General features: G+C 40.7%; 1 protein-coding gene across 1 annotated transcript in view; it reads left to right on the top strand.

Annotated features, from left to right (window-relative positions):
* The window catches only part of LOC128651370 (serine/threonine-protein phosphatase 4 regulatory subunit 1), a 515789-nt gene that overhangs the window by 84526 nt on the left and 409373 nt on the right, over window positions 1–21890 (top strand). Inside the window, exon 3 of the mRNA XM_053704495.1 lies at window positions 12560–12692. Within this exon, the coding sequence (XP_053560470.1) occupies window positions 12560–12692 (133 nt within the window). The remainder of the gene's footprint in view (window positions 1–12559; window positions 12693–21890) is intronic.

The raw sequence follows: 21890 nt of genomic DNA, 5'->3' as shown, positions 1-21890 counted from the left end.
ACACTGATCAGAGTCAATATTTACCAATATTGACATGATGAGACAAATGGGATATTTTATTTTTTTAAAAATAAATTATAGAGCAAGCTCAGATTGGATGACCCTAGCCTACCCCTATGATGAGGCAGGCTAGGGACACCCAGAAGCCCCATGATGCACTGGGCATCGCCATCTTTGAAGCCTTGTGGGGGAGGGGGGCTATATGGGGCTTATACTATTAAAAATAAATATACTTTTTTTATATTTTAATACATACTGAGTGCCTCGACCCACCGAGGCACTCGGCACACAAGCAGAGCACCGGAAGCGTGCCCGATTGTTTCCGATGCTCTGCTCGACAGTCGGGCTCCACGTGGAGCGAAACCGGAAATGATCGCTCGTGAGGAGTGATCAATCCGGGGCCCAGCAGTCGGGAACAGTATTGCAGGATGCAGAAGCAACGCTGCAATACTGTTAGATCAGCTGGAAGCGATCTCAGATTACCTGAGGACGTACAGGGTCATTTTTTTGGTCATTCGTCAAGTGGTTAAGGTGCACTTTTACAGTTATCGTATGTCCAGTGTCTGAACTATTTGAATGCAGGATTGTGAGCACCTTCATTAATTCTTTGTAAAACAAATATCGAAATATTAAATATTATATGTCTAGTGTTTACCTTTTTTTCTTCTATTTACCTTTTAGAGTAACTTGTGTAAAATTTTTCTACATCCTATATAACGGCTTGACAAGTTTTTGGGAGCTAGGGAACAACATGTCCTAGAATTTTAAAGGTCCAGTAAAGTCAAAATTGAACTTTAAAAAGACACTGAATTCATTTCATGCACCTCCCTCTAATCATTGGTGCTGCTATTATCAAATCTAGATTACACTGCAGGTATCTGGTATCTGAAGGAGATTTGGCATCACCCGTGACCAGTGGGAGAAGGGGAATAATCTCAATACTATGCTTATAAAATGTAATTGAAACAACTTTCCAATTTACTTATCAGTTTGCTTAGAGCATTGGTTTTCAAACCTGTTCTCAGGCCTCCCTAACAGGCCACATTTTGAGGATATCTGAACTAGAACACAGGTGAAATAATCAGCTGATTAGTAAACAGGGTTATTTTACCTGCTCTTATCCAAGGTAATACTGAAAACCTGGACTGCTGGGGAGGCCTGAGGACAGGTTTGATAACCAGTGGCTTAGAGTAATCCTACGTGAGCTCAGGAAGGCACGTATCTTAGCCATCTAACATTAGTGTTTGCAACTATGTTTAACATTGCTATAAACATTATTGCAAACACTGTTGCTATAGAGTGTGAAAAACACATTTATGCTGCTATCAGCCTACCTAGCTTTACTCTTCAACAAAGAATACCAAGAGAACATAAATTTGATGATGGTTAAACCCCTTATCCCAATCTGATCAATATCTACGTCATGCAATGTGAAGCCCAGTGTACCGCATAATGTAGATATACGTTGGACATTTTGGAAGCCCATACAGTCTCAGTTGTCAAGTAACAACTGAGACTTGCAGTTTGTGGGCTTCGGGCATCTGCTTTCATATGTAAATGGAACACGATATGAAGCCAGATTGCCAGATCGTGTCACTGTAACGATCATATGTTGGTGCCAATTAGATGTGTTGGTGCGTGGCAGGTGGGCAGCCCAGTTGGGAAGGTAGGGAGGAAGAGGTAGTCATAGGTCCATACACTACAGGAAAAGAGAAAATTAGAGGAGGGAGTGGTCCCAACATAATGATCTTGGGGAGGGTGAAGGTAAATCCCTACACTATAGAAAAAAATATATTAATAAAATTTAAATTAAAAGTACTGTACCTTTAAACCGGGTACTGGCAAACAGGGAAGGTTGGTTAGGAAGGTATTAGGGAGGTGGAAGGGTTTAGGAGGGATACCTACACTGCAGTAAAAAAATGTATAAAGAAAAAGCGCTAAACTGCATACTGGCAAGACTGTCTGCCAGTACCTAAGATGGTGGTGAGGAGTGTGTTGGGAGGAGATCTGTTATGGAGGGATCAAAGAGGGGGGGGTTAATACCTTCATTACAATACCATTACCCTTACTAGCTAACTAATTAACCCCTTCACTGCCAGGAATTTCAGAAGTGTGTGTCGGGGAACCAAGAAACCTGACGGAAACAGAAAGTGAAGGTTAAAAAATAAATAACGTCTATTTAAAATAACAATAGAAAGCAATAGGGATATCCAGGACAAAGTCGGTACCAAGCCAGGAAACAGATGACAAAACTTGTAGTCAGCCGAGCCAGGTCAGGGAGCACAGAGACCAGGAACTACCAGAACAATAGCTGAAGTCAGGAACCAGGAACACAGTCAGCCAAAGTTGTAGACGGAGAACAGTAACAAAATACAGGAATGCACTTGGCAGGTCTGGATTCAGTGAAAGAAGGAAGGGTGAGTAACCCTGGCAGTGTGGTGCGCAGCTGCAATTAGCGGCGTTCTAATTACCAAAAAGCAATTACCAAAATAGTTTTTAAAAACATATGGGGCTAAATTACGGGTGGAGCGCAAATGTTTGCACCCGAGCGATACGGGTTTATCGCAGGAGTTTATCAGACTTACCGCTTGTATTAAGAGTTGAAAGTAAATGCTATTGCGCAATCTCGATTTTAGATAGAATGATTACCGTGTCCTCAGAGCTCTGGTTAACAGTTTCGTGAAACATAAGTGTCACAAAACTCATCAAAAATAATTAAAGTATAGTGTTATACACTCATAACACCATGTAATAAAAATTACCGTATATACTTGAGTATAAGCCGACTCGAGTATAAGCCGAGACCCCTAATTTTACCCCCAAAAACCTGGAAAAGTTATTGACTCGAGTATAAGCCGAGGCTGGGAAATGCAGCAGCTCACGGTAAATTTCAAAAATAAAAATACAGGTAGATAACAATAAAATTGCTTTAATTGAGGCATGTGGAAAAGAGGGTCAACAAAAACAATATATTATCAGTATATTCAACAAAAACAATATATAACATTAAAGTACCAAGCTAAAACACAAGCATCAAAATCCTTCAAAACTGGATTCCTCCTCCTCATCTGTATGTCCAAACAGAGCTTCAGCTGTAGCTGGTGTGAGGTTATCATCATATACATTGTCACAGAGTTCGCAGTCATCACTATCACAGCTGTCGTCCTCATACAAAGCAGTGTCTTCACTGCCATCCATAGCATTACTTATGGCACATTTCTTGAAGGCGTGCTTCACCATGTCCTCTGGAATGTCTTCCCATGCATCACGAACCCACTTTGCTATCAGTTCTATGTCAGGCTTCATCATATTTCCACCTTTTGTCAGTCGGGCTTGACCAGATGACATCCATTCGCACCACATCTTTCGCACACGGTCTTTGAAAGGTTTATTTAAACACACATCTAAGGGCTGTAATACAGATGTAAGCCCACCTGGAATAACGGCTAAAGTAACTTGAGAAGACTTTGCCAATATTTTTATGTCATCAGATGTGTGGGCTCTGAACATATCCCAAACTAGCAATGATGGTTTTTTCTTTAAGGCTGCTCCTGGTCGTCCGTTCCAAACTTCTTCCAGCCACTTTTTTGTTCCATCTTTATTCATCCAGCCTTTAACATGTGCACGCACTGTAATTCGTGGTGGGAAATTGACCTTTTTAGGCAAGGTCTTTCTTTTAAAAATAATGACAGGCTGCAGCTTAGTTCCATTAGCCAAACATGACAGAACGACTGTAAAATGGTTTTTCTCATTACCTGTGGTTCTGAGTAAAACAGTTTTGTCTCCCAAACTTGCCACGGTTCTGTTGCTTGGAAGATCAAAGGTCATAGGTGTTTCATCCATATTCCCAATATCTCCCAGGTCATAGTTATGGATCTTTCTTTGTTTTATGATGAATGAATGGAATGACATCACTTTTTCATCAAGGTCTTTTGGCAACTTCTGTGAAATCTTTGTTCTTTGCCGCAAACATAGGCCATACCTATTCATGAAGCCAGTACACCATCCTGCTGATGCAACAAAATTTTCAATGCCTGGTGCTTTTAATTTGTCATCTTTAGCCATTTGAAGGGCACGTAAGCGAATTCCCATGCGTGTTACGCAGTAACCATTTTGACGACACTCCATAACCCATTTATGCAATTCAGTCTCTAGAGCCCCATATGGAGTTGTTAAACCACGTCGAGCTTTTTTTGCCTTTGGAATCTTTTCCAAGTCAGCCTTCATTTTCCGCCACTCCCTCACTTGTTTTTCATCAACACCAAATTCCCTACTTGCAATACTGTTATTGCTTTTTTCTGCTCTTGACACAACCTTTAGTTTGAAAGCAGCTTCGTATGACCTGCGTTTTTGTTTTGGTGCAGGATTAGAAGTACTGGGATCCATTTCTAACATTAAAAAAAAAACTTAAAAAAAAAATGCCATACCATAAAATAAAAATATACCGTACCGTAAACCCAACTCTAAAAATACTGTAACTAGAGTACAATCAAAATAAAGCTCTATCTGCTCCCCCCCCCCAAAAAAAAAAATATAATTTGACAATATATATGTGTATATTATGTCATATTTGCAAAGAACTTTTATGTCTGAAGAAAAGAACTGCAGTGTCTTCAAGCAATGCTTTGCAATTGTGACACTACAAAAATAAACAATCATTTATTGTAACTGCTTACCATATATATTGCTCGTTTGCGTCCGGGGTTCATGCTAGTCTTTCATGCTATGAAACAGAGCATGCGCAGACTCCTTACCTCTAGCGCAAGTCCTCAGTAAGTTTTTTTTTTTTTTTTTTTTGTTCACTGGAGTATAAGCCGAAGTGGATTTTTCTGCCCAAAAAGTGGGCTGAAAAATTCGGCTTATACTCAAGTATATACGGTAAAACAAAATATTGCACACAAAAGTTATAAAGTCTTAAAGATAGAAAGAGGAGGTCTCAGGTGTTAGAGAAACAAAAAAGGCAGTGAAATGACTTTAACATTGAGATACATAAATATATATTTGTGTGATATTTGTGTTTATATATATATATATATATATATATATATATATATGATGTGTGGGTACAGATGTATTTACAAATATATATATAAACACGTAAAAACATAAGTGTACACGTATAGACACACATATGAGTGCATTGGAGCCCTTTGCCGTTAATTAGATGAAAATATGTAAAAGCATATTTATGCAATATTAATTTTTAATAAGGCCTTTAACTATGTATTTACTCTAAATATTTGAGTGCTTCCTTTACTGCTTGATGTATTTATATATGTATTTATATATACAGTATATGTATGTATGTATATATATATATATATATATATATATATTTCTTCTATAAGATACGACAAGTCCACAGATTCATCCTTTACTTGTGGGATATTATCCTCCTGCTAAAAGGAAGTGGCAAAGAGCACCACAGCAGAGCTGTCTATATAGCTCCTCCCTTGACTCCACCCCCCAGTCATTCTCTTTGCCTACTCTAAGTACTAGGAAGGGTAAAGTGAAAGAGGTGATAAAATGTTAGTTTTTATTGTTTTCAAGCAAGAGTTTTTTATTTTAAATGGTACCGGTGTGTACTATTTTCTCTCAGGCAGCAGATGGATGAAGACTTCTGCCTGGAGGCTGATCTTAGCATTTGTCACTAAGATCCAGAGCAGTTCCCACAGAATGGCTGAGGAGTACTTAAGAAATTTCAGTGTGAGGAACGTTTTTCATGCTATAAGCAGTGAGGTATGTTCAGTCATTTTCTTCTGGAGAAACTGTGGTCAACTTACCAACTAGCCAAATCTCACACGGACATCGTGTTGGCTTTTCTAAGATCTCACGGGTGGAAGGTGAACATAAAGAAGAGTACACTTGTCCCTCTCACAAGAGTTCCATTTCTGGGAACTCTGATAGACTCGGTAGACATGAAAATTTTTATGACTGAGGTCAGAAAATCAAAGATCTTAACCACCTGCCGAGCACTTCATTCCATTCCTCGGCCGTCAGTGGCTCAGTTTATAGAGGTAATTGGACTAATGGTAGCGGCAATGGACATAGTTCCGTTTGCTCGCTTGCATCTCAGACCACTGCAACTATGCAAAAAGAAAAAGAATGGGGACTATGCAAATTTATCTCCTCAGATAAATCTGGATCAAGAGACCAGAGACTCTCTTCTTTGGTGGTTGTCACAGGATCATCTGTCCCACGGAATGTGTTTCCTCAGGTCAGCATGGGTCATAGTGACGAAGGACGCCAGCCTATTAGGCTGGGGTGCAGTCTGGAATTCCCTGAAAACACAGGGTTTGTGGTCTCAGGAGGAGGCTCTCCTCCCGATAAATATTCTAGAACTGAGAGCGATATTCAACGTGCTTCAGGCGTGGCCTCAGCTGGCTTCGGCCAGATTAATAAGATTCCAGTCGGACAATATCACGACTGTAGCATATATCAATCATCGGGGGAACAAAGAGTTCTCTAGCGATGATAGAGGTTTCCAAAATAATTTGATGGGCAGAGACTCACTATCAACAATCTATATCCCAGGAGTGGAGAACTGGGAAGCGGATTTTCTAAGTCGTCAGACTTTTCATCCGGGCGAGTGGGAACTCCATCCGGAGGTGTTTGCACAATTGATTCATCAATGGGGCACACCAGAATTGGATCTGATAGCATCTAGTCAGAATGCCTAACTTCCTTGTTACGGGTCCAGATCAAGGGATCCTCAAGCAGTACTGATAGATGCTCTAGCAGTACCTTGGTCGTTCAACCTGGCTTATGTGTTTCCACCATTTCCTCTCCTTCTTCGTCTGATTGCCAGAATCAAACAGGAGGGAGCTTCAGTGATTTTGATAGCACCTGCGTGGCTACGCAGGACTTGGTATGCAGATCTGGTGGACATGTCATCTCTTCCACCATGGTCTCTGCCCCTGAGACAGGACCTTCTGATTCAAGGTCCGTTCCAGCATCCAAATCTAGTTTCTCTGCGACTGACTGCTTGGAGATTGAACGCTTGAGCTTATCCAAGCGGGGGTTCTCTGAGTCGGTCATAGATACCTTGATTCAGGCTCGAAAGCCTGTCACCAGGAAGATCTTTCATAAGATATGGCGCAAAGGTTACTCATGGAGTAAGATCAGGATTCCTAGGATTTTGTCCTTTCTCCAAGACGGATTTGAGAAGGGATTGGTAGCTAGTTCCTTAAAGGGACAGATATCTGCTTTATAAATTCTACTGCACAAGCGTCTGGCAGATGTTCCAGACGTTCAGTCGTTCTTTCAGGCTTCAGTTAGAATCAAGCCTGTGTTTAAACCTGTTGCTCCGCCATGGAGTTTGAATTTAGTTCTTAAAGTTCTTCAAGGGGTTCCGTTTGAACCTATGCATTCCATAGATATTAAGCTTCTATCTTGGAAAGTTCTGTTTTTAGTTGCTATCTCTTCGGCTCGAAGAGTTTCTGTACTATCTGCATTGCAATGCGACTCGCCTTATCTTGTTTTCCATGCTGATAAGGTGGTTCTGCGTAACAAACCTGGATTCCTTCCTAAGGTTGTTACTAATAGGAATATCAATCAGGAAATTGTGGTTCCTTCTCTGTGTCCTAATCCTTCCTCTAAGAAGGAGCGTCTGTTGCACAACTTGGACGTGGCTCGTGCTTTGAAGTTTTACTTGCAAGCAACCAAGGATTTCCGTCAAACATCTTCTTTGTTTGTTGTCTATTCTGGAAAACGTAGAGGTCAAAAAGCTACGGCTACCTCTTTCTTTTTGGCTGAAAAGCATCATCTGTTTGGCATACGAGACTGCTGGACAGCAACCTCCTGAAAGGATTACAGCTCACTTGGGCTTTTAAAAATGATGCTTCTGTTGAACAGATTTGTAAGGCTGCGACTTGGTCTTCGCTTCGTACCTTTTCTAAATTTTCAAAATTTTATACTTTTGCTTCTTCGGAGGCTGTTTTTGGGTGAAAAGTTCTTCAAGCAGTGGTGCCTTCTGTTTAACCATCTGTCTTGTCCCTCCCATTCATCCGTGTCCTGTAGCTTTGGTATTGTATCCCACAAGTAAAGGATGAATCCGTGGACTCGTCGTACCTTATAGAAGAAAAGTAAATTTATGCTTACCTGATAAATTAATTTCTTCTATGGTATGACGAGTCCACGGCCCGCCCTGTCATTTTAAGACAGATTATATTTTTTGATTTTAAACTTCAGTCACCTCTGCACCTTTTAGTTTCTCCTTTTTCTTCCTTTACCTTCGGTCGAATGACTGGGGGGTGGAGCTAAGGGAGGAGCTATATAGACAGCTCTGCTGTGGTGCTCTTTGCCACTTCCTGTTAGCAGGAGGATAATATCCCACAAGTAAAGGATGAATCCGTGGACTCGTCATACCATAGAAGAAATTAATTTATCAGGTAAGCATAAATGTACTTTTTTTTTTTGGTGGTCTCACCCCCTGGAGGGTATCATCCGGGTGCGGCCTGCACCCCCCTTTTGACGCCACTGGTCTAAGGAAGGGGATACGTTTTCCGAAACGTTACATTAACCCTCTGAGTGCTAATGACGGCTCTGAGCCGTCACAGAGTTTCCCACTCTGGTGCTAATGACGGCTCAGCAGTTCTGGGGGCTCCCACCCGCTCCTACCCCGGCGATCATGCCTGTAGACTGACAGGCATCACCGGGGCTTCCCGTTTTGCGTGGTTACGTCTCGCGCAATAACGTGATGACGTCACCGTGCAACTTTATTTATACTTAACAATGTTAAGTATAGGAGCAGGGGGCATGCTGCTTAGAAGCCTGTATCTCAGGCATCTAAGCAGCTACAGACCCCCAAGACCCACTATTGGAAAGGTAATCGCCTAACATTTACAACAGTGTACGTCTTGGGGGTCTGAAAAAAAAATAAAAAATAAAAAAAGTTTTCAAAAAATACAAAAATAAAAAAAACATTAAAAAATCTTAGCACCCAGGTGGGAAAGTGCTTAGCACTCAAAGGTTTAAAGGCACCAGAAAATCTAATTTAAAGTGAATATCAACTTACATGATAAAGTGCCCATTTTAAATAATTGTTTTAAGAACAGGGGCACTTTCATTCATGAAAGTTTACATTGCACCAGATTTTACAAATACCTTCTCCTGAAACGCTGGATCGCTGATCCCCCGCCTGCAGATCCTCTGTACTTTGTCATCAATGACGAAACCGGCTTTCTTCAATCACGGCTCCCCCCCCCCCCAGGAGCGTCCATCTGCTGAGGCCATGCCGTGGATGGAGGAAGCCGGTTTCGTCATTGCTGTGTAAGTACAGCAGGATGAAGCAGGCGGGGGGATTGGCGATCCGGCGTTTCAGGAGAAGAAGGTATTTGTAAAATCTGGTGCAATATAAACTTTCATGAATGAAAGTGCCCCTGTTTTTAATAGTTTTTTTTAAAAACCGGGCACTTTATCATGAAAGTTGACATTTATTTTAAATAAAAAAAAAACAACAAACCTTTATTTATTTTTAATTCATTGATTTTTCTTCACCCTGATGTGCAAATACATCAAGGACTTGCAGGTGATGAACTCAGAAATGGCAATGAGCATGGCCAGGTGCAGTTTTTCTTGATTTTAGCAAGACACCAGGGTGTGGGTTTGTCTTCTACAACAGGACACTATTTTTGTACCTGTTCTGGTGCCACTCTACTTTTTGTTCAGAGCAGTTTAATTTATATGCATTTTTATTCCTAGATTTATAAACCTGTTTAAACACTGGGTGCCCAAAAGAGGTATGATTTAACGCTATACAAGGAAGTTAGACCTTTCTGGGGATCATTGGCCAGTAATCTTTTCATATGTCTTGTAATTTGTTTTATTCTTATTTTATTCTCTGGTTTTGATTTCAGTCATGAACCCAGAATATCCCCTCAAATCCTCTGTAATAATCCTGCATTGACTGCATGTTTTTGCAGTCTTTGCAGTAACATTGTTGCAGACTATTTTGTTAAATGTACTGTAGACTGGCTCTATGTTATAGTATCTATTAATTTTTAATACTAATATCCCTGTGGAGTTTGAGCCATCTGCTATTCAAGGCAGTGGAAACATTTGAGTTTAAAGTGAATGTAAAGTTTCATGAATGAGTGCCCGGTTTTTAAAAATACTATAAAAAACAGGGGCACATTCATTCATGAAACTTTGCATTGCAGTGTTTTTTTTTTTTTTTAATACTTACCTTTTTTCTTTAGCATACACAAACCGCTATCCTCCACCTGCAGCTCCTCAGTACTTAGCACTTCAATGACGAAATTGGCTACCTCCAATCACGGCGTGTGCTCACGAGATGGACGTTCTGGGGTGCACGCCATGATTGGACGAAACCGGTTTCGCCATTGCTGAGGTAAGTACAGAGGAACTGTGGGTGGAAGATTGCGGTTTGTGTTTGCTAAAGAAAAAAGTAAGTATTAAAAAACAAACAAAAAAAACAACAACGCTGCAATGTAAAGTTTCACTAATGAAAGTGCCCCTGTTTTTAATAGTATTTTAAAAACCAGGCACTCATTCATGAAACTTTACATTCACTTTAACAGTCTAATATAACAGATTGGAAGAAGACAAAAATGTGTTCATCCATTGCCTTTTTAACACACCCCTTTTGGATTGTGTAATAGATTCTAGCAAATTATTTTGGGGAGCAATTTACCAGGGGCAGTATGTACAAAGGAGATGGAACCTAGAAGAATCAGTTCTGACATCTTGGACCCAAGAGCAACAATTCTAAAATAAAGGCATTTTAAGGCTCCCTGAAAGGAAATTCAATACAAATATTTACAGGCAACATGGCCGCAAAGCATTGCATATAATTCCAGAAAAACGGTTTTTGTTCTATAGGGATATGGTAAAGGATGTTTTTCTCTTGCAAAGACTATTGTCTCATCTTGGTTAGTACAATTCATTGTCAAAGCTAATCAGCTGAAAGGCAGGTTCATTTCCAGAAAGGGTCAGGGCTTATTCTACAAGAGCTGTTTCTACCTCTTCGGAAGTATCTCTATCATCTTCTATTGACCAAGCGTGAAATTGAAAAACTTAGTGTCGTCCTTAAAGTGATTGTAAAGTTTAATAATTTTAAGCCCTGTATTTAAAAATAATCTTAAAAACAAGGGCACTTTAAGTTATTAAACTTTACAGAGACGCTCCTTTTTAAAAATACTTACCATTTTGTTAAGGTAAACAGACTGCTGATTCTTTGCCTGTATTTAGTATATCGATGACGAATCCGACTTCCTTGTGTATCCCATGAGCTGGACACCAAAGGGAGCACGCAAAAGATTGGAGGAAGCTGAATTCTTCATCGATATGCTCAATACAGAAGGGGATGTGGGCGGAGGTATTTAAAAAAAGAAGCGCCTTTGTAAAATGTATTGAATTAAAGTGCCCCTGTTTTTAAGATTATTTTTAAATACTGGGCTTGAAATCATTAAACTTAACAATCACTTTAGTTAAATGTGTGAAAGTTTGTATGAAAATGTTTGAACTGTGACATATACAGTTAACAGTATTTTTCTTTCTTCCTTTTTTACCGCACCACATTTGTTATGCTTTTATCAATGGTTAGTCAAGATAACCAGAAATGTAATCAAAACCCAAGAGGTTCCCTGTACTTGGGTAATATGCCAAATTAATAATACAAAGTTACCTTACCTGTCTTATCTTAGCTGTTCTGGACATTCTATAAAAATGAATGTGTTAGTAAGGCGAGCTGCCTTTTTAAAAAGTGCAGAGGGAGAGAGACCATTCAAGTCTACCCCAACACTACCCCTCCATGATTAGTTTCTAGTGTTTGATTGATCTAGTATATGTGAAGTGTCTGCAATACAACTTGTAGGCTATGCCCTCTTACTAGAACCTAAAAAGATTTAGAAATAAAGTAATTGCTCACATTTTATAGTAAGATTCACACCCCTTTTAAATGTAGTTTTCTGAAAAATGTTCTTTCATTTATTTTGGCTGCTGTACATATTGTAAGAAAGATTTCTTAACGAGATATGAAACCTAATATTTTCTTTCTTTCTTTCATGATTTTGGTCTAGCATGAGATTTTTAACAACTTTCCAATTTTCTTCTATTATCTAATTTGCTTCATTTTCTTGGTATCCTTAGTTGAAAATCATTCCTTGGTGAGCTCAGGAGCAGCAATGCATTACTGGTAGCTGGTTACTGTTTGGTGGCTGCACTTATATGCTTCTCGTCATTGGTGTACCAGATGTGTTCAGCTAACTCCCAGCAGTGTGTTGCTGCTCCTCCAACGAAGGATAACAAGAGAATGAAGTAAATTTGATAATAGAAGTTAATTGGAAAGTTAACTGTTGGTTTTCATATCATCACTGTAATCAACAAGAAACAATCATCTGTTTTATGCTTTTTTGTTTTTTGCTTCACTTTATATAATCTAGAAAGTAGATATAAAGTAGAACAGTATCAATCGTTTGTTTCTTCTATGCAGTCGATGGCACTTGTACCAGTATTAAACAGCTATTTCTTACAATTGTTAGCAACAGGTTATGCTTTCTCTACAATGTAATTTATTTTATTATTTTTGTTCTCTCAGTTGGCTTTGAAGACTATGGACCAGACTGTGAGAGCATGAGGATAAATGCATTCCTAGACATTCCAGGGCAGGACAACCTCACGCCTCTTGCAAGGCTGGAAAAATATGCATTTAGTGACAATGTATTTAACAGGTAAGGAGTGATTTCATATACATGAAATTAAATATCCATCTCCAAAAAATGTAGATCATGCTTGCAAAATATATAGAGCTGTGTGTGTTTTTAATTTTGCTTGTGGTTAAGAATTTAGGAATCTTACAATAATGCTACATGTACATGTGATTAACTTTTTACCATAACCAACATCCTGTTCAGACATCCTCTTACGATTTCTTAAAACAATATTTTCAGACTGTAATAATAAGTTTCTTTCATACAGGTGGTGAGAGTCCACAATTCATTATTCCTGAGAATTACTCTTCCCTACCACTAGGCAAAGATTTCAAAACCCCAGGAACTTTTTAAAACCACCCCTCTCACCTCACCAGTACCTCAGTCTTGTCTTTGCCTCTGCTGGAGGTGGTCGAAGAATGAAAATGTCCATTTGACTCTTCTGAGAGAGGGGTTCTCTCATAGAGTTGAGGGCCGTTTTCTCTCAGAGTACAGTGTTTTTCAGAAGGATGTATTTGGAGTATTGTAAGTGGCATATATTTCACCAGTGGGAATTTTGTCACATGCCTTACCATGGGGGTTGCAGGGACTTGTCCTTTGCCTCTGCCGGTTGGTTCGTCCATATACTTCTATTCCAGTTCCTCTGCTGTTATGTTCAGCACTGCTCTTGGCTCCTACTGTTTATCTCCAGTAGCAGAGCGCCTTTATGTTAGTACTATATATTTATTTGACACTCAGTAAGCCTTTTAGGTTATTACTACATATGTTGTTAGAAATGTACATTGCCTTGGGACAGTTATTTATATGTAGTTATTTAATATCTTTATTTCTTTTGCAAGATGTACCGAGTCCACAGATTCTTCCTAACTTGTGGGATATTGTCCTTCCTGACAGGAAGTAGCAAAGAGAGCACCACAGCAGAGCTGTCTATATAGCTCCCCCCTTAACTCCACCCCCCAGTCATTCTCTTTGCTGGCTCTAAGCAGGAAGAGTAAAGAGAAGAGGTGTTAAACTGTTAGTTTTATTTTATCTTCAATCAAGTGTTTATTTTTAAATGGTACCAGTGTTGTACTATTTACTCTCAGGCAGGACATAGATGAAGATTTCTGCCTGGAGGATGATGATCTTAGCATTTGTAACTAAGGTCCACTGCTGTTCCCACATGAGCTGAGGAGTACAGGAAAACTTCAGTGTGAGGAACGGTTTCTTGCTATACAGTAGGTATGTTCAGTCATATTTTCTGCAAAGACTTTGTTAACTCAGAAAGGCTGACAGTGTCCCCATTAGGGGAAGGGTAAGCAGTAATCCTAGTGTTATCAGAGGTTTTTACTAGCTTGCATAAAGGGTTAATTTTTTGTGGGCACTCAGTTTGTTATGTTAATTTGGGACAAACGTTTTTGTGTCTGGGAGTAACGTTTTCTGTTTTATGGGACATTTGCTTGAGGGTTCTTTGGGGTTGTTTATAACCCACATGGCTTTCAGGCAGGGTTTGTTAGTTTTGTGTAGGCCCCAACAACATCGAGTGAGGTGGGCGGGGCCTATATTTACAAGCAGCAAGCAACTTCTCCTGAGGTCCTGATAGTCTTCTGAGGGACTAATTGAAGCTTTAAACCCCATATTATCGCTTCCTAAGGGCAGGTAGGGCCACAGCAGAGCTGCGGCAAGGTGCTTTAGGGGTTTTTAACCGGTTTTAGACAATTATCAATCCGGTTTTTTCATTTGGGGGTCTATTGCAATCCTTCTAAAGCTTAGTGGGTACACTGTTAAAATTTCGGAATTTTTGAAGCATTTTTAACCTGTTTTGCAGTTTGTGTATGCCTTTTTTTCTCTTAAAGGTAAAGTACCGTTTTTGCAAATTGTGTTTTTTTCATTAAATAAAGTGTTTTCCAAGCTTGCTTGCTTCATTACTAGCCTGTTAAACATGTCTGACACTGAGGAAACTCATTGTTCAATTTGTTTAGAAGCCATTGTGGAACCCCCTCTAAGAATGTGTCCCAATTGTACTGATATGTCTATAAATTGCAAACAGCATATTTTGACTTATAAGAATTTGGCATTAAATGATTCTCAGACAGAAGGAAATCAGGTTTCGCCATCTAGTACTCCCCAAGTGTCACATCCAGTTACGCCTGCACAAGCGACGCCAAGTACTTCTAGTGCGTCTAATTCTTTCACTTTGCAAGATATGGCTTCAGTTATGAATACTACCCTCACAGAGTTTTTTTCTAAACTGCCAGGGTTGCAAGGGAAGCGCAGTAGCTCTGGGTTAAGAACAAATGCTGAGCCTTCTGACGCTTTAGTAGCCGTATCCGATATTCCCTCACAATGTTCTGAGGTAGGGATGAGGGATTTGCTGTCTGAGGGAGAGATTTCTGATTCAGGAAAGATGTTCCCTCAGACAGATTCAGATATGACAGCATTTAGATTTAAAGGGACAGTCTACACCAGAATTGTTATTGTTTAAAAAGATAGATAATCCCTTTATTACCCATTCCCCAGTTTTGCATAACCAACAGTTATATTTATATATTTTTTACCTCTGTGATTATCTTGTATCTAAGCCTCTGCAAACTGCCCCTTTATTTCAGTTCTTTTGACATACTTGCAGTTTAGCCAATCAGTGATAGCTCCCAGGTAACTTCACGTGCATGAGCACAGTGTTATCTATATGAAAAACATGAACTAACACCCTCTAGTGGTGAAAAACCTGTTAAAATGCATTCTTAAGAGGCGGCCTTCAAGGTCTAAGAAATTAGCATATGAACCTCCTAGGTTAAGCTTTCAACTAAGAATACCAAGAGAACAAAGCAAAATTGGTGATAAAAGTAAATTGGAAAATGGTTTAATATTACATGCCCTATCTGAATAATGAAAGTATGTTTTGGACTAGACTGTCCCTTTAAGCTAGAGCGCCTCCATTTATTGCTCAGGGAGGTTTTAGCTACTCTGGATGATTGTGACCCTATTGTCGTTCCAGAGAAATTGTGTAAAATGGACAAATATTTAGAGGTTCCTGTTTACACTGATGTTTTTCCGGTCCCTAAGAGTATTTCGGACATTGTTACTAAGGAGTGGGATAGACCAGGTATTCCGTTCGCTCCCCTCCTGTTTTTAAGAAAATGTTCCCCATTTCTGACACCATAAAGGACTCATGGCAGACGGTCCCTAAGGTGGAGGGAGTTATTTCTACTTTGGCTAAGCGTACAACTATACCTATTGAAGACAGTTGTGCTTTCATTGATCCTATGGATAAAAAGTTAGAGGGTCTACTAAAGAAAATTTTTGTTCATCAGGGTTTTCTTCTTCAACCTATAGCGTGCATTGTTCCGGTAACCACTGCAGCTGCTTTTTGGTTTGAGGCTCTAGAAGAGGCTCTTCAGATGGAGACCCCACTAGATGATATTTTGGACAGAATTAAGGCCCTTAAGTTGGCTAATTCTTTTATTACAGATGCCGCTAAGTTAGCAGCAAAGAATTCAGGTTTTGCCATTTTAGCGCAAAGAGCGTTATGGCTTAAGTCCTGGTCAGCTGATGTGTCATCTAAATCTAAGCTTTTGACCATCCCTTTCAAAGGTAAGACCCTATTCGGGCCTGCACTGAAAGAGATCATTTCAGACATCACTGGAGGGAAGGGTCATGCCCTCCCTCAAGATAAGTCAAATAAGACAAGGGCCAAACAAAATAATTTTCGTTCCTTTCAAAACTTCAAGGGTGGTCCCGCTTCCTCTTCCCCTGCTGCAAAGCTAGAGGGGAACTTTGCTCAATCCAAGCCAACCTGGAGACCTAACCAGGCTTGGAACAAGGGTAAACAGGCCAAAAAGCCTGCTGCTGCCACTAAGACAGCATGAAGGGCCCCAAGGCAGAACATAGAGTGATAGGAGATGTCATCACAGAAAATGCAGCATGTATGCAGAAAGAACAGGAACTGTTAGCACTTTAACTTTTCAGCGCTACTCTACATTAGGCTGTTCTTTTTAAACAGAGAAGTTCTCTAGCTACATTGTATAAGTTTTCCTTAATACAGTGCATCCAGAGCAAAGTGCTGTTTGAAGACAACAGTCAGTAAGTTCCCACGGGAACAGGACTTCCAATTCCCCCTGTATTTGTTACATTTGGTCTGGTGTCTCATATTGTACTGTCCTTATATCTTTGTTACCCATGGACAGCGCTGCGGAATCTGTTGGCACAGAATAATAAAATATGCAGTAGTGCTGCAAAGCAGCAGTGCATTGATTGTTGTCTGGCTCTGAGATTTTTGCAAGCTCGTTCCCTAGCTTTTCACAGTCTGCAAAGCTGTCTTTCTCTGACTGTAAAATGTTCGTATGAGCAATGCACCTTTTTTATTACTACATTTCTATGTTAGACTAAGAGAAAAGGAAACAAATTAATTCAATATAAATTTTTCAATTACTTTTTTTGTCTGCAGCTAATTTGCAATGCAATTTTCAACTACTGCACTAGATTATAAAACTTTAAATATTGCTTTATTCTCATTGCAATTGATCTGGTGCTTTAGTGTAACTGACACATTTACAATGTTATTTCATTTAAAAATGACCTGCAGAAAATTTTTCACTAAAAAAATCTAATCACAGAAAGTGAAAAAAAGTTCTGCCTCTGGGATGAAGGGGTAGCCCCCGATCCGGGACCGGATCAAGTAGGGGGCAGACTTTCTCTCTTTGCTCAAGCCTGGGCAAGAGACGTTCAGGACTCCTGGGCCGTAGAAATTGTAACCCAGGGGTATCTCCTAGATTTCAAAGATTCTCCTCCAAGGGGGAGGTTCCATCTTTCTCAATTGTCTGTCTGTAAACCAGACAAAAAGAGAGGCGTTCTTACGCTGTGTAGAAGACCTTTTTACCATGGGAGTGATCTGCCCAGTTCCGAAAACAGAACAGGGGCAAGGTTTCTACTCCAATCTGTTTGTGGTTCCCAAAAAAAGAGGTAACCTTCAGACCAATTCTAGATCCTAAACCAATTCCTAAGAGTTCCATCCTTCAAAATGGAGACCATTCGGACTATTTTACCAATGATCCCGGAGGGTCAATATATGACTACCGTGGATCTAAAGGATGCGTATCTACACATTCCTATCCACAAAGATCATCGCCAGTTCCTCAGGTTTGCCTTTATGGACAGGTATTACCAGTTTGTGGCTCTTCCCTTCGGGTTGGCCACGGCGCCAAGAATCTTCACAAAGGTGCTAGGGTCCCTTCTGGCGGTCCTAAGGCTGAGGGGCATAGCAGTGGCGCCTTATCTAGACTACATCTTAATTCAAGCGTCGACTTTCCAACTTGCCAAGTCTCACACTGACTTAGTGTTGGCCTTTCTAAGATCTTATGGGTAGAAGGTGAACGTGAAAAAGAGTTCTCTTATTCCTCTCACAAGAGTTTCATTCCTGGGAACTCTGATAGATTCGGTGGACATGAAAATATTTCTGACGGAGGTCAGGAAATCAAAGATTTTAACCACCTACCGAGCTCTTCATTCCATTCCTCGGCCGTCAGTGGCTCAGTGTATAGAGGTAATCGGACTTATGGTAGCGGCAATGGACATAGTTCCGTTTGCTTGCTTGCATCTCAGACCACTGCAACTATGCATGCTCAAACAGTGGAATGGGGATTATGCAGATTTATCTCCTCAGATAAATCTGGATCAAGAGACCAGAGACTCTCTTCTTTGGTGGTTGTCACAGGATCACTTGTACAGGGGAATATGTTTCCGCAGGCCAGCGTGGGTTATTGTGACGACGGACGCCAGCCTACTGGGCTGGGGTGCAGTCTGGAATTCCCTGAAAGCACAGGGTTTGTGGGCTCAGGAGGAGGCCCTCCTACCGATAAATATTCTGGAATTAAGAGCGATATTCAATGCTCTTCAGGCATGGCCTCAGCTGGCTTCGGCCGGATTCATCAGGTTTCAGTCGGACAACGTCACGACTGTAGCTTATATCAATCATCGGGGGAACAAGGAGTTCCCTGGCGATGATAGAAGTTTCCAGGATAATCCGATGGGCAGAGATTCACTCTTACCATCTATCGGCGATCTATATCCCAGGGTTGGAGAACTTGGAGGCAGATTTTCTAAGTCGTCAGACTTTTCATCCGGGGAGCGCCATCCGAAGGTGTTTGCTCAACTGGTTCAGCTATGGGGCACACCAGAATTGGATCTGATGGCGTCTCGTCAGAACGCCAAACTTCCTCGTTACGGATCCAGGTTAAGGGATCCTCAGGCAGTACTGATGATGCTCTAGCAGTACCCTGGTCGTTCAACCTGGCTTATGTGTTTCCACCATTCCCTCTCCTTCCGCGTCTGATTGCCAGAATCAAACAGGAGAGAGCTTTGGTGATTTTGATAGCGCCTGCGTGGCCACGCAGGACTTGGTATGCAGACCTGGTGGACATGTCATCTCTGCCACCATGGACTCTGCCACTGAGACGGGACCTTTTGATTCAAGGTCCATTCAAGTATCCAAATCTAATTTCTCTGCAACGGACTGCTTGGAGATTGAACGCTTGATTTTATCAAAGCGGGGTTTCTCTGAGTCGGTCATAGATACCTTGATTCAGGCTCGAAAGCCTGTCACCAGGAAGATCTATCATAAGATATGGCGTAAATATCTTTTTTGGTGTGAATCCAAAGGCTACTCATGGAGCAAGATCAGGATTCCTAGGATTTTGTCTTTTCTCCAAGAAGGATTGGAGAAAGGATTGTTCGCTAGTTCCTTAAAGGGACAGATATCTGCTTTGTCTATTCTGTTGCACAAGCATCTGGCAGATGTTCCAGACGTTCAGGCTTTTTGTCAGGCTTTAGTTAGAATTAAGTCTGTGTTTAAATCTGTTGCTCCGCCATGAAGTCTAAATTTAGTTCTTAAAGTTCTTCAGGGGGTTCCGTTTGAACCCATGCATTCCATAGATATTAAGCTTCTATCTTGGAAAGTTCTGTTAATAGTTGCTATCTCTTCAGCTCAAAGAGTTTCTGAACTATCTGCATTACAATGTTACTTGCCTTATCTTGTTTTCCCTGCTGATAAGGTGGTTTTGCGTACGAAACCTGGGTTCCTCCCTAAGGTTGTTTCTAACAGGAATATCAATCAGGAAATTGTTGTTCCTTCTCTGTGTCCTAATCCTTCTTCTAAGAAGGACCGTCTGTTGCACAACTTGGACGTGGTTCGTGCATTTAAGTTTTATTTGCAGGCAACCAAAGATTTTCGCCAATCATCTTCTTTGTTTGTTGTCTATGCTGGAAAGCGTAGAGGTCAAAAGGCTACGGCTACCTCTTTTTCCTTTTGGATGAAAAGCATCATCCGTTTGGCTTATGAGACTGCTGGACAGCAGCCTCCTGAAAGAATTACAGCTCACTCCACTAGAGCAGTGGCTTCCACATGGGCTTTTAAAAATGATGCTTCTGTTGAACAGATTTGTAAGGCTGCGACTTGGTCTTCGCTTCATACCTTTTCCAAATTTTACAAATTTGATACTTTTGCTTCTTCTGAGGCTTTTTTTGGGAGAAATGTTTTGCAAGCAGTGGTGCCTTCTGTTTAGGTTCCTGTCTTGTCCCTCCCTTTATCTGTGTCCTAAAGCTTTGGTATTGGTATCCCACAAGTTAGGATGAATCCGTGGACTCGGTACATCTTGCAAAAGAAAACAGAATTTATGCTTACCTGATAAATTTCTTTCTTTTGCGATGTACCAAGTCCATGGCCCGCCCTGTCTATTCAAGACAGTATTTTTTATGTAAACTTCAGTCACCTCTGCACCTTATAGTTTCTCCTTTTCTTCCTTGGCCTTCGGTCGAATGACTGGGGTGTGGAGTTAAGGGGGCAGCTACAGGGAGTGCAGAATTATTAGGCAAATGAGTATTTTGACCACATCATCCTCTTTATGCATGTTGTCTTACTCCAAGCTGTATAAGCTTGAAAGCCTACTACCAATTAAGCATATTAGTTGATGTGCATCTCTGTAATGAGAAGGGGTGTGGTCTAATGACATCAACACCCTATATCAGGTGTGCATAATTATTAGGCAACTTCCTTTCCTTTGGCAAAATGGGTCAAAAGAAGGACTTGACAGGCTCAGAAAAGTCAAAAATAGTGAGATATCTTGCAGAGGGATGCAGCACTCTTAAAATTGCAAAGCTTCTGAAGCGTGATCATCGAACAATCAAGCGTTTCATTCAAAATAGTCAACAGGGTCGCAAGAAGCGTGTGGAAAAACCAAGGTGCAAAATAACTGAACATGAACTGAGAAAAGTCAAGCGTGCAGCTGCCAAGATGCCACTTGCCACCAGTTTGGCCATATTTCAGAGCTGCAACATCACTGGAGTGCCCAAAAGCACAAGGTGTGCAATACTCAGAGACATGGCCAAGGTAAGAAAGGGTTAAAGGACGACCACCACTGAACAAAACACACAAGCTGAAACGTCAAGACTGGGCCAAGAAATATCTCAAGACTGATTTTTCAAAGGTTTTATGGACTGATGAAATGAGAGTGAGTCTTGATGGGCCAGATGGATGGGCCCGTGGCTGGATTGGTAAAGGGCAGAGAGCTCCAGTCCGACTCAGACGCCAGCAAGGTGGAGGTGGAGTACTGGTTTGGGCTGGTATCATCAAAGATGAGCTTGTGGGGCCTTTTCGGGTTGAGGATGGAGTCAAGCTCAACTCCCAGTCCTACTGCCAGTTTCTGGAAGACACCTTCTTCAAGCAGTGGTACAGGAAGAAGTCTGCATCCTTCAAGAAAAACATGATTTTCATGCAGGACAATGCTCCATCACACGCGTCCAAGTACTCCACAGCGTGGCTGGCAAGAAAGGGTATAAAAGAAAAAAATGTAATGACATGGCATCCTTGTTCACCTGATCTGAACCCCATTGAGAACCTGTGGTCCATTATCAAATGTGAGATTTACAAGGAGGGAAAACAGTACACCTCTCTGAACAGTGTCTGGGAGGCTGTGGTTGCTGCTGCACGCAATGTTGATGGTGAACAGATCAAAACACTGACAGAATCCATGGATGGCAGGCTTTTGAGTGTCCTTGCAAAGAAAGGTGGCTATATTGGTCACGGATTTGTTTTTGTTTTGTTTTTGAATGTCAGAAATGTATATTTGTGAATGTTGAGATGTTATATTGGTTTCACTGGTAAAAATAAATAATTGAAATGGGTATATATTTGTTTTTTGTTAAGTTGCCTTATAATTATGCACAGTAATAGTCACCTGCACACAC

Source organism: Bombina bombina, chromosome 1, assembly GCF_027579735.1.
Source record: "Bombina bombina isolate aBomBom1 chromosome 1, aBomBom1.pri, whole genome shotgun sequence".
NCBI classification, from domain to species: Eukaryota; Metazoa; Chordata; class Amphibia; order Anura; family Bombinatoridae; genus Bombina; species Bombina bombina.
This window is presented reverse-complemented; position numbering and strand designations above follow the sequence as displayed.